The sequence below is a fragment of the Chiloscyllium plagiosum genome, chromosome 31 (assembly GCF_004010195.1).
Source record: "Chiloscyllium plagiosum isolate BGI_BamShark_2017 chromosome 31, ASM401019v2, whole genome shotgun sequence".
Lineage (NCBI taxonomy): Eukaryota > Metazoa > Chordata > Chondrichthyes > Orectolobiformes > Hemiscylliidae > Chiloscyllium > Chiloscyllium plagiosum.
In genome coordinates this window covers 37,580,350-37,594,122 of record NC_057740.1, presented here as the reverse complement: position 1 = coordinate 37,594,122, position 13,773 = coordinate 37,580,350, and the positions used below count along the sequence as shown (strand labels likewise).

At 44.5% G+C, this 13,773-nt stretch overlaps 1 protein-coding gene across 2 annotated transcripts in view; it reads right to left on the bottom strand.

Moving 5' to 3' along the window:
- cers1 (ceramide synthase 1) overlaps positions 1-13,773 on the bottom strand; it is a 56,824-nt gene that overhangs the window by 26,667 nt on the left and 16,384 nt on the right. For both annotated transcript variants that reach the window (XM_043721405.1, XM_043721406.1), the window contains exon 2: positions 4,141-4,300. In XM_043721405.1, coding sequence (XP_043577340.1) covers positions 4,141-4,300 — 160 coding nt within the window. The remainder of the gene's footprint in view (positions 1-4,140; positions 4,301-13,773) is intronic.

The following is a 13,773-nucleotide window of genomic DNA, read 5'->3' as shown; positions in this document are numbered from 1 at the left end:
TGAATTCGACTGGGACAACGCTACTATTATAGGACAAGCCAAACAGAGAACAGCCAGGGAAGTCCTAGAGGCATGGCACTCATCCACAGATTTAATCAATAAGCACATCGACCTGGACCCAATATACCGACCACTGCAACGGACAGCTGGAACTGACAACCGGAAGCGGCAGATTCAAACCACTACAAATGCTGGAGGAAAGATCACAGAAGCGCTTCACAGGAGGCTCCCAAGCACTGAGGATGTCACCTAGACAGGGGACAAAACGTCTGCAACACAAATTCCCAGCTCGGCGAACAGAATCACAACAATAAACTTATGCTCCACAACCACCTGATGGAAGGAGCAGTGCTCCAAAAACTAGTGCTTCCAAATAACCTGCTGCACTATAACCTGGTGTTGTGTGATTTTTAACTATAAATTAATCTTGAAATAGGGCTCCTCAATCACTGATCAAAGACACAACACAACGAACTTCTTCAATATGGAACCAATCCCTGCATTGCAAGTAAAAGATAGGCTTGCCTTTCGATAATTTTGCAATCAATAAAACCAAATTCAATCAAACTTAAACTGCAACCCTGTAAAGGTCACCATAGCAACCATCAAATCACAAAGGGAACTTAAAGAATTGTCAATGAAAACAACATTTTTAGGGATGATGTGCCCACTGATCGCACAAGACCTGAAGCTTGCCACCACACATTGGTGTCCCTTGGAGATGGAGCCCACAATGTGCGGATATAACCACTGAACAGAGGCAGGGGCTGGCCTTTCCGGTGTACTTGCATGATCTCAGGCCACCCTCAAGCCTGTTGTAGGTGATTAGTACTTTTGAATGTAGTCCCTGCTGCAATTTATAAAATGCAACACCCAAATTGAGCAGAGCAAGCACCACGATGAGGTAAACACCAGATTATTTGATCCCAAACCAGGGTGATGCAGAGATAGATTACATTCAATCACTTTGCATACAGAGTACTGAAAATATCTTCTTTAAAAGATCAGCCCTTGGGATATGGGCATTCCAAAGAAGGTTGAGATTTACTGTCTATCACAAATTGTCCTTGAGAAAGTGGTGGGGACCCTCTTGTTTAGCCACTGCAGTCCATATGGTGAGTAGGCTCCCCTAATCCTGTACAGTCTGGTGTTCAAATATATGAACTCAGTGACAATGAAGTAATGGTGATAAGTATCCAAGTGGGATGTGTGTGACTTAGAGGCAATGGTGTTCCCAAGGACCTGCTATCCCTGACCTTTCAAGTGGAGGAGGTCCCAGGTTTGGGAGGGTGGAATTAATGGATCAAGATAGATTCGATACAATGTGGAAAGAGGTTATTTGACCCTTCAAGCCTGCACTGTCCATCTGAGGACCATCCTACCCAGACCCCTATAACCCCATATTTACCATGGGGCAATTTAGAATGGTCAATCCACCTAACTTGCACATCTTTGGACTGTGGGAGGAAACCAGATCACCCAGAGGAAACCCAAACAGATATGGGGAGAACATGCAAACTCCATAGTCACCCAAGGGTGGAAGCAAACCTGGGTTGCTGGTGCTGTGAGGCAGCAATCTAACTACTGAGCCACCGTGCCATAGATGTGAGGGTAAATATTTGTGGAAACAAGACAATTTTCAGTCATTTATTTTCAGGTCAAATCGGAGAAATGTGAAGCATTTCCTGGTCTTTCCCCTCCCTCTGTTGCCTTGTACTTGGTCCTCACTGAGTCCTTGAACTGAATCCCCCTCCTGATTACATCCCCTCCCCCTCAGCTTCTCCCAGTCAGTACTTTGGTTCACTGGGTATAATACTGTGCGTAGTGCAGTCTCCTGAAGGGTGTTGCATTGTGGAGTAAGGCCAGTGCTCTCTAGAAGGGGAAAGGGGTCATGTTCAACCTTCTTTTGTTGCATAGTTTGTCAGTATGATGGTCATTGTGCAAAGATCTTATAGAGAGCTCAGTTGTGCCCACACACTGCCAACACTAACAAAACTAAACCATCCACAACAACTCATTTGACAAGACATAAAGACATAAAGACAAGACATAAAGATTCATGATTTAGCAGCAAGCAGACTGACAAAGAACAACACTTCACTGACAGTACACAATGATTCATTAATAGGGTATCGAAAACATTTCACTTCCTAACAAGCTGAGGGACACGGGAGGAGCTGAAAGCTAGAAAAGACTGGACTATGAGGAATATTAGTCTTTATACCAAATTCTTCTCATTACCAGCATCTCAAACAGGATCTGTAATTACATTTAAGTGTTGGCCTTTACAATGTGGGCACACATGATAGTCACTTGGCACACAGCAAAATCTCACAAGATGCATTGAGCTGAATGACCACTTAATTTATTTTCTGGTGAATGACTTTGCTTAAAGGGAGGGATGCAGGGCAGGACACTGAAATCTTCCACCTCTTCTTCAAATACTGAAATGGAATCATAAACATAGACACTGTGCTCTGACATCCCCTTTACAGTATCACACTCACGAGACATGGTCTCGTCAGCAGAGGCCAATGATCTGGGAACATCGGTTAAACCCCATCATGGTAATTGGTGATATTTTAATTCAATAAAAATCTGCAGTTAAAAAGCTAACCTAATAATAAAATTCTCAAAGTCTCCTTAGACAGTACCTTCAAAATCCATAACCAGTCCCATATCGAAGGATAAGAGAAGCAAATGCTTCGGGACACCAATACCTGTTCCTCGCCAAGGCACTCACCATTCTGACATGAAAATATAATCATTGTTCCGCTACTGCATCAACATTGCAGAAGTCTTCCATACCAGGATCGTGAATGGCCCTAAACCAAATGGACTGCAGCAGTTCAAAAAGCCAGCTCAGCACGTTCTCCTCCAGGGTACTAGGGATGTAATAAACCCTAAAAAGTCTGTACAAGTTCCCTTGGTAACAGGTAAAGGCCTTGCCCAGCTGGAACTCATCACCTAAGCCTTTTCTAAAGCAGACCCTGGGCCCTCTTATGGTGTGGTTGCAGTGTCCCTTCCCCTGGAGCAGGAGGTCCAGGTTCAAATCCCACCTGCTCCAGAGGTGTGTAATAACATCACTGAACAGATTGATTAGAAAAATAGGTTAAATTAAAAAAAGAACTAAAGCAGACCCAATGAGTAAAACTGCATTAAAGAACATGAACCTGCTATCTCTGTCCACATCCTGCATTGAGGCCTGATCCCACATCTTCTATCTCAGAGGCAAGAGTTCTACTGAATCCAACTAACATACCAAAGCTAACAGCCAATGGCAACTTATGCTCACTCTAGAGTTTTACTTTTTAAAAACAGTACATGTTTTTCCATCATATCTGATCCTTTGCATTCTGTACAACAAGGGTTTACATTTATATAGCACCTTTAAACATAGTGGTAGCAAATTAAGTCTAACATTAACAGATGTTAGGGACAGAGAAGCAACATTTAGTTGAAGAAGTCAGCTTCAATGAGGAGACAGAAATTCACAGCAGGAGATTCCAGAGTTCTAGACCCAAGCTTTCGACAGGTCAGCCTCCAGTGCTGGAACAAAGGAAGTCAAGGCCATGCAAGAGACTAGGATTGGAGGAGGGGAGAGATCTTGGAGGCTTTTAGGAGCAGACGAGTCAAACTTCAAAACCACTCTTTCGCTCTTCAAGATTAGTTAACGATCGTTTAATTAGCATTGTTCAGCCATGTGAACTAAAGCTAGTCTTTGTGATGATGATCATGAAACTATCAACTGTTGCTTAAAGCCATCTGTTTCATTATTGTCCTTTAGGGAAGGAAATCTCACCCAGTCTGGCCTACATGTGACTCCAGACTCTTAAATATGGAATTGGTTCTGAAATACCCTCCGAAATGGCCTAGCAAGCCATTCAATCCAAAGGCAATTAGGGCTAGATAATAAATACCGGTCTTTCCAGAAACCCCCACATGAAAGCATAATAAAATTGGAGAAAACTTTACTTTACTTCAGTTGACTTGACCTGGAAGTGCTTGGCAAAGAGATTGGATATTCAAAACAACCCAATTGCAGGCACTGAGCAGTTTGATCTCAAGCTGCAGAACATTTTTTTAAAAAGCACCAACTAGTTACAATAAAAACTGTTAGAGTCAGTCTGCTTACCGTACCATAAAAGACGGATGGTGGATCATGGAAGAAGGGGTAATCTGTCAGGAAGAGTAGGTAGGTGCTGTAGGACCAGGAGGCAGTGTAGAAAGTCAGCTTCCATGCACTTTCTGGCATCTTGGCAGCGTCTCGGCGTGGCAGGTCACACCAGCGAGCTAATGGCTGAACGACAGAGAGAGAGAGAGAGAAAAAGGCCTATTATCATCACCACTCAGTGGAAGCAAATTACAATGGCAGCCACAGGTTACAGATCACAATTTGGCTCTCTCTACAACTGCATGCTGAGGTTGGGATTATTGGGGTGATGGAAGGCAGGGAGAGTGGGGGAAAAAAACGGGGAATCAGTCCTAGGTAGCTCAGTAAAAGCCTCTGTTCCCTCAGCCAAAAGAGTAAACCTGACTCTCCCCTCAATTGAAAGGAATACAAAAGGAAATGTACTGGCACTGAAGCAGGCTGATCAGCCCATCGAGTTGCTTTCTTAGAGGCCAGCAATTTAGCCTCAATTTGGTGACTATTGTTGTTGAGAGGTCAAGGAACTTGGAACGGCTTTGCCGAATGGCCTGCAGTTTTTAATTTTCCCCATTGAGTTCACACACATGGGCAGCCTGATTAATAACTGATCCTATCTGGAGTGAAGCTAACAGCAGCATCGGAGCATTGGAGGAGTATTCTGAGATTGGAGGAGCTTCCAGAGACTGAGAAGAGTGAGGCCTTGGAGTAGTTTGCAAACAGGAATGGGAATTCCATAGAGAAAAAAAGAGGAATTACTTCATCAGGAGCTAACGTAGCAAGCAGAGGAGCAATGGGGGAAAATGAGGCTTGGTTCACATTAGGGCACAGGAAGCTGAGTTTTGAAGGATTGCAGAGTTTACAGAGAGTAGAAAGCAGGAGACAACCAGGAGTGTGGAGAGTGATTATTTCTAAAGGTAATACAGGCCTGAAAAAGGGGATTCAGCAGATGAACTGAGCATGGGCAATGAGACACAACTGTGTTTCTAGTGAGATCATGGAAAAGTGGTCAGAAACTTATCTTAGGATCAATTGTGATCCCCATGACAAGACATTTCTCTCCCCTTCTTCAAAGCATCTTGCAGGAGGGAGGTGGGGACCAGAGCTGGGGTGGATTTACTCAGTAACATTCAGGCAACTTTGATCAAAAGTTATATCCTCAAAAAGGTATCAAAGAATGAATCCAGTTGAAAAAAAGGTCACAAATTAGATATTTAAAGAATGTGACAAATACAGAGGAAACATTTAATGGGGTGTGAGGAGGAGTGGGAATAAATGAAATTCTTATTGAACTGATGCAGATTCAATCCTCCCCCACAACAAAACTCGACAGAAATTGGAGGATTTTCTCCAATCTCACTCGCACCCGCCCCCAACTTCCTTAAAGGGTGCCATGTCCTGTCAGGGGGTAGTTCCCAGGGTAACTGGACCCCACTCACTTCCCCTCCCCAACATCCTCATCTCAACCCAAATGACCATGCCAGGCAGTTAAACACCACACGATTATTTGACTGTCTAAACGGCCTAGCCCATATCCTTAAACTGTGGTCCCGGTTCTGGACTCCCCAGTAGAACATAGAACATAGGACGTAGACCATTATAGCGCAGTACAGGCCCTTCGACCCTCGATGTTGCGCCGCCCTGTCACACCAATCTGAAGCCCATCTAACCTACACTATTCCATGTACATCCATATGATTGTCCAATGACAACTTAAATGTACTTAAAGTTGGCGAATCTACTATCATTGCAGGTAAAGCATTCCATACCCTTACTACTCTCTGAGTAAAGAAACTACCTCTGACATCTGTTCTATATCTTTCACCCCTCAATTTAATGCTATGCCCCCTCGAGTTTGCCGTCCCCATACTTGGAAAAAGGCTCTCGCTATCCACCCTATCTAACCCTCTGATTATTTTATATGTCTCAACCTTCTTCTCTCCAACAAAAACAGCCTCAAGTCCCTCAGCCTTTCTTCGGAAGACCTTCCCTCCATACCAGGCAACATCTTAGTAAATCTCCTCTGCACCCTTTCCAAAGCTTCCATATCCTTCTTATAATGTGGTGACCAGAACTGTACACAATACTCCAAGTGCGGCCGCACCAGAGTTTTGTACAGCTGTAGCATAACCTCATGGTTCCAGAGCTCGATGCCTCTGTTAATAAAAGCTAAAACACTGTATGCCTTCTTAACAACCCTGTCAACCTGGGTGGCAACTTTCAAGGATCTGTGTACATGGACACCGAGATCTCTCTGCTCACCACTGGAACATCCTTCCTCCATTTACTCTGTCTACTCCTGATAGAATTTATAGGTTTTAATGAGAGGTGCCCCCCCCCTCATTCTTCTAAACTCCAGTGAATATGATCTTAACTGATCCATTCTCTCTTCATATATCAGTCCTACCATTCCAGGAATCAGTCTAGTAAACCTTCCATCAAGAGAACATCCTTCCTCAGATAAAAAGACTGAAACTGCACACAATGCTCCAGATGTAATCTCACCAAGGCCCTCTACAGTTACAGGAATCCATCCATGTTCTTGTACTCAAATCCTCTTCTTCACCCCCTGCTGCTTACTTCCAGCGACTGGTGTACAAGGACACTCAGGTCTCATTGCACCTCCTCCTTTCCCAATCTATCGCCATTCAGATCAAATCTGCTTTCCTGTTTTTTTTAACCAAATGGATAACCTCACATTTATCCATATCATGCTTCATCTGCCATGTACTTGTCCACTCGCTCAACTTGGCGAAAATGAGGACTGCAGATGCTGGAGATTAGAGTCAAGATTAGAGTAGTACTGAAAAAGCTCAGCAGGTCAGGCAGCTTCCGAGGAGAAGGAAAATCGACGTTTCGGGCAGGAGCCCTTCATCAGGGAAATAAGGGCTCCTCCCTGAAACATCGATTCTCTTGCTCCTCGGATGCTGCCTGACCTGCTGCGCTTTTCCAGCACCACTCGCTCAACTTGCCCAACTCACAGTTTCTCATTTAGAATAGCAAGCTACCTGAGAAGGGTCAAAGAGGAGTTTTGTCATGGCTCTCTGGCCAGTAGGCAAGACCCCAGTTGTATCCAGTAACTAACTTTTGCCATTTTCAAATTGGCATCTTATCATAAAGTGAATTGTGCTATATAAATACAAGGCTTTTTTCTCACTTGTTCCAATTGAAACAATAGGTTGAGGTCCTGACCTTTTGTGACTACCACTGTTGTTGTTCCCTATTCCATCACCAGGAGGCAGTCTTGGGAGTAAACATTAACCCACCATCAGTTTGGGTGGGATTTGAATACCCACACTGTCTCAGATAAAAAGTATTATAGTGACTTTTTCTGAGGAATTAAGGTAGAAATTGGGCAGAGGCCTATTAACTCCTTTTAGAAATTACAGTTACAGGCCATTGAAGTTGAATAACATGACATTGTCCAGTATGCCCAATAGCAAAGTTACCAATGATCCACAAAGGTCTACAGCACAGTAATAAACCCTTTGGTCCCATTATAACCGTGCTGGTCAAAAACCGTGCTGGGCGGCACGGTGGCTCAGCGGTTAGCACTGCTGCCTCACAGTGTTGGGAACCCAGGTTCCATTTTCCCCCTCGGGTGACTGTCTGTGTGGAGTTTGCACATTCTCCCGGTATCTGCGTGGGTTTCCTCTGGGTGCTCTGGTTTCGTCCCACAATCTAAAGATGTGCAGGTTAGGTGAACTGGCCATGCTAAATTGCCCATAGTATTATGTGCATTAGGGATAAATATAGGGTAGGGGAATGGATCTGGTTGGGTTACTCTTTGGAGGGTTGGTGTGGACTTGTTGGGCTGAAGGGCCTGTTTCCATACTGTAGGTAATCTAATCAAAAACAACCATCTAACTATTTTAATCCCATTTTAAAGCACTTGGCCCAAAGCCTTGAATAAGACCATAAGACAAAGGAGCAGAAATTCGGCCATTTGGCCAATTAAGTCTGCTCTGCCATTCAATCATGGCTGATAAGTTTCTCAACTCCATTCTCTCACTTGCTCCCCATAACCCTTGATCCCCTCGACAATCAAGAGCCTATCCATCTTTGTCTTAAATATACTCAATGACCTGACCTCTACAGCCTTCTTGGCAATGAATTCCATCGATTCACCACTCACTGGCTGAGGAAGTTTCTCCTTATCTCCATTCTAAAAGGTCTTCCCTTTTCTGTAAGGCAGTGGCCTTGGGTCCTCGGCTCTCCTGCTAATGGAAACATCTTCCCAATATCCGCTCTGTCCAGGCCATTCAGTATTCTGTAAGTTTCAATCAGATCCCCCTCATCAGTCTAAACTCTATTGTGCATTGTCTCAGAGTCCTCAAATGTTCCTTATATGTGAAGCTTTTCATTCCTGGGATCATTCTCATGAACCTCCCCTGGACCCTCTCCAGGGCCAGTACATCCTTCCTGAGATATAGGGCCCAAAATTGTTCACATTATTCTAAATGTGGCCTGACCAGAGCCTTATAAAGCCTCAGAAGTACACCTTTGCTTTGATAATCTAGTCCTCTCAAAATAAATGCCAACATTATATTTGCTTTCCTAACTACCAAATCAACCTGCAAGAGAATCATGGACTAGAACTCCCAAGTCCCTTTGCACTTCAGATTTCCGAATTTTCTCTCCATTTAGAAAATAGTCCATGCCTCAATTCTTCTGAGCAGAGTGCATGATGTCACATTATATTCATGTTCCCAATTTGTATTCCATTTACCACTTCTTTGCCCACTCTCACAACTTCTCTAAATCCTCTGCAGCCTCCCTAATACTACCTGTCCCTCTACCTATTATTGTATCATCTGCAAACTTAGCCAGAGTGCCCTCAGTTCATCTAGATATTAATGTATAAAATGCAAAGTTGTGGTCCCAACACTGATCTTTACAGAACACTACTAGCCACCGGATGCCATCCTGAAAAGGACTCTTTTATCCCCACTCTCTGCTTCATTTCACCTTGCCTCTGACACCATGGGCCCTTATCTTAATCATTAGCCTCCTGTGCAGCACCTTGTCAAAGGCCTTCTGGAAGTCCAGGTAGATAACATCTATTAGTTCTCCTTTGTCTAACTTGTTCATTACTTCCTCAACGAATTCTAATAAGTTTGTCAGGCATGACCTCCCCTTGATGAAGCCCTGCTGACTTTGCCCTATTGTACTTTGCTGTTCCAAGTATTCAGAAATCTCATTCTTCACAATGGACTCCAAAATCTTACCAACGACTGAGGTCGGGCTAATCGATCTGTAATTTCCCATCTTTTGCCTCACTCCCTTTTAAACAGGGAGTTACGTGAGCAGGTCCTCTGAGACCCTCCCTGACTCCAGTAATTCCTGAAAGATCATCACTAACACCTCCACTATTTCTTCAGCTACCTCCTTCACAACCATCTGGTCCGGGTTATTTATCCACTTTCAAATTTTTCAGTTTTTCTAGCACTTTCTCCTCAGTGATGGCCACCATACCTACCACAGCCCCCAACTCTCTTGAATTTTTGGGATATTATTTGTGTCTTCCACCACGAAGACTGACACCGAATACTTATTCAGCTCCTCTGCCATGTCTTTATTCACTACTATTATCTCTCCAGCGTCATTCCCCACTACTATGGATCTAACATCCACTTTTGCCTCTCTTTTGCCCTTTATACATATAAAGAAACTCTTGCAATTTTCTTTTATATTACTGGCTAGCTTACCGTCATATTTAATCTTCTCCCTCCTTATTTCTTTCTCTGTTGTCCACTGTTGGCTTCCCAATCCTCTGGCTTCCCACTGCTGTTCACATTGTATGTTTTCTCTTTTGCTTCTATGCTGTCCCTGACTTCCCTTGTCAGCCAGGGTTACCTCAGCCTCCCTTTAAAACGCTTCTTTTTCTGATGGATGAATTTTGGATGTGTCTCCCAAATTACTCCCAGAAACTCCTGCCATTGCTGTTCCACTGTCTTTCCTGCTAGGCTCCTCTCCCACAACGTATCATCACCTGCCATTTGGGCCACCTACAGTCAGACCATACCACCAGAGATATATTTCCCTCCCCACCCCTTTCACCATTCAGCAAAGATAAATTCCCTCAGCGACTCCATCATTAGGTCCATGTGCAACTCACTCCCCCCGCCCACCAACCCACCCTCCACGCCTGGCACCTTCCCCTCCCACTGCAAGAGGTGTAAGACCTGTGCCCACACCTCCCCCCTCAGCTCCATCCAAGGCCCCAAAGGATCCTTCCAATCTGGCAGAGATTTCCTTGCACCTCCAAACACCTCATCTACTGTGTCCATTGCTCTCGATATGGTCTCCTCTACACTGGGGAGACAGAATGCCAACTTCTGGAATGTTTCAGGGAACATCTCTGGGACATATGCACCAAACAGCGCCACTGCCCTGTGGCCGACCACTTCAACTCCCCCTCCCACTCCGCCAAGGACATGCAAGTCCTGGGCCTCCTCCACCACCAAATTCTAGCCACCCGACGCCTGGAGGAAGAACGCTTCATCTTCCACCTTGGGACCCTCCAACCACAAGGATCAATGTGGTTTCCACCAGTTTCCTCACCTCCCCTCCCCCCACCTTATCCCAGATCCAACCCTTCAACCTGGCACCGCCCTCTTGAACTGTCCTACCTGTCCATCTTCCTTCCCACCTCTCCACTCCGACCTATCACCATCAACCCCCACCTTCATTTAACTATCACATTCCTAGCTACCTTTCCCAGCCCCACCCCTCCTCCCATTTATCTCTCAGCCCCCTTGGACCCCACCACATTCCTGATGAAAAGCTTATGCTCGAAAGGTAAACTTTCCTATTCCTTGGATACTGCCTGACCGGCTATGCTTTTCCAGTACCACACTCTTTGATTCTGATCTTCGACATCTACAGTCCTCACTTTCTCCTAGGCTCCTCTGCCAGCCATTTCTGGTCAGCTCCTCCCTCATATCTCTGTAATGGCCTTTATTCAATTGTAATACCGTTACATCAATTTGCACCTTCTCTCTCTCAAATTTCAGAGTAAATTCTATCATATTACAGTCATCTGCCTCCTAAGGGTTCCTTCGCAGTAAGCTCAGTTATCTGCCTCATTGCACAACACTAAATCCAGAATTTCCTCTTCCCTATTGGGCTCCACCACAAGCTGCTCCAAATAGCCATCTTGTAGAGATTCCACAAATTCCTTTTCTTGCAATCCATTACCAACCTGATTTTCCCAGTCCACCCGCATATTGAAATCCCCCAGGAACACTGTAACCTTGCCTTTCCTTACACTGCTTTTCCATCTCCTGGTGTATCTTGTGCCCCAAATTCTGATTATCATTTGGAGGCCTGTACATAACTCACACTGTGATTTTTTTTAACCGTTGCAGTTTCTTGACATGCCTTAACATCACAAATGCACATCTAAATACTTCTTAGACATTAGGAGAGTTTCTGCCTCTTACCACCCTTACAGGTAATGAGCTCCAATTTCCCACCACTACCAGGGGGAAAAATGGCTTTCCTCCAAATCGCCTCTAAACCTCCTACCCCTTACCGTAAATCTATGTCATTGATCCATCCACCAAGGGGATAAAGTTCCTTCCAGTCTGTGCCCCTCATAGTTTTATACATCTCAACCATGCCTCCCCTCAGTATCCTGTGCTCTACAGAGAACCACCATAGTCTGTCCAAACTCTCTTCATCACAGAAACTCTCTAGCCCAAGCAACATCCTGGTAAATCTCCTCTGCACCCTATCTCGTGTTATCACATCCCTTCTAAAATGTGGATTCCAGAACTGCACTCAATGGTCTAGCTGTGGCAGAACCAACATTTTATCCAGTTCCAGTATGACCTCCCTGCTCTGAAACTCTATGCTACGGCTAATAAAGGCAAGTATTTCATCTGCCATCTTAACAGAAATTGCTAGAAAAGCTCAGCAGATCTGGCAGCATCCGTGGAGAGAAATCAAAGTTAATGTTTCGGGTCCAGTGACTCTTCTTCAGAACTGATGATGGTTAGTTACCATCAGTTCAGAGGAATGGTCACTGGACCGGAAGTGTTAACTCTGATTTTTCTCCATAGACGTTGCCAGACCTGCTGAGCTTTTCCAGCAATTTCTGTTTCTGATTTACTGCATTTGCATTTCTTTCCATCTTTATACCATCTTAACCACTTTATCCACCTGCCCCAGTACCCTAAGGGACCAATGGACATGCACACCAAGATCCTGCTGATCCTCAGTACTTCTCAGGGTCCTACTGTTCATCATATGTTCCCTTATCTTTTTTGCCCTGCCCAAGTGCACCACTTCACGTGTCCAATTGAATTCCATTTGGCATTGATCAGTCCATCTGACCAGCCCTTCTATATCCTCCTATAATCTAAGCCTTACATCTTCCTTACCATCAATTTATGAATCACACCATTTTGTCCATGGAGAATAGATATTGCCTGTGAATCCCCATTCACAGCAAGGATTTGAGTCTTCAGGAGAGAAAATATGTGGATGGAAGGGGTGAAGAGAGTGGTACAGGTTGTTAAAATGTTCAACCTCCTCACAATACAACTTGTCACTGTTTCTGGCCTGCCTTGTAATAATCTCCTGGTGCAGAATAATATCTATACAGTGCTGGTTACTCTGATTAAATTCCTGCTTATACACAGTCTGACTGGCTGGTATTGATAGCTCAGTGGCCATGTGCATCTGATGTGGCATTTTGGATGGTGTTAAGGGTTGTAATGTGTCACTGCTGACAGCAAGTAGGCAAAAATATACAAGACTGCATATCCATTTACATCACACATGCAGAGACCAGGTTAGTAACTGAGTGTGGAATTGTTTAAAAATAAAAATAATTATCAGCTTAGTTTTGAAATAGTCACTATTTCACTTTGACTCACTCCTTCTCACCTCTGAGTCAGAGATATTACGGGGTCCCAGCCCCACTCCAGAATCTTGAGCACTCAAAGTTCCCACCTCAATACAGTGCTCAAAGGAATGCTGTAGTGGCAGAGGTACCATCATTCAGATGGGATATCAAATCTAGGTCCCTAACTGTGACTGCAGTTCCACACCAGGCTCTGATATTGCCTGGGAAATCTCCTCTCACTGCAAAAACAAGACTCAGAGCTGTACAGCATGGAAACAGACGCTTCAGTCCAACCCGTCCATGACGACCAGATATCCCAACCCAATCTAGTCCCACCTGCCAGCACCCGGCCCATATCCCTCCAAACCCTTCCTATTCATATACTCATCCAAATGTCTCTTAAATGTTGCAATTGTACCAGCCTCCACCACTTCCTCTGGCAGCTCATTCCATACACCTACCACCCTCTGTGTGAAAAACTTGCCCCTTAGGTCTCTTTTATATCTTTCCCCTCTTACCCTTAACCTTTGCCTTCTACTTCTGGACTCCCCAAACCCAGGGAAAAGACTTTCTCTATTTATCCTACCCATGCCCCTCATCATTTTGTAAATCTCTATAAGGTCACCCCTCAGCCTCCGATGCTCCAGGGTAAACAGCCCCAGCCTGTTCAGCCTCTCCCTGTAGCTCAGATCCTCCAACCCTGGCAACATCCTTGTAAATCTTTTCTGAACCCTTTCAAGTTTCACAACATCTTTCCGATAGGAAGGAGACA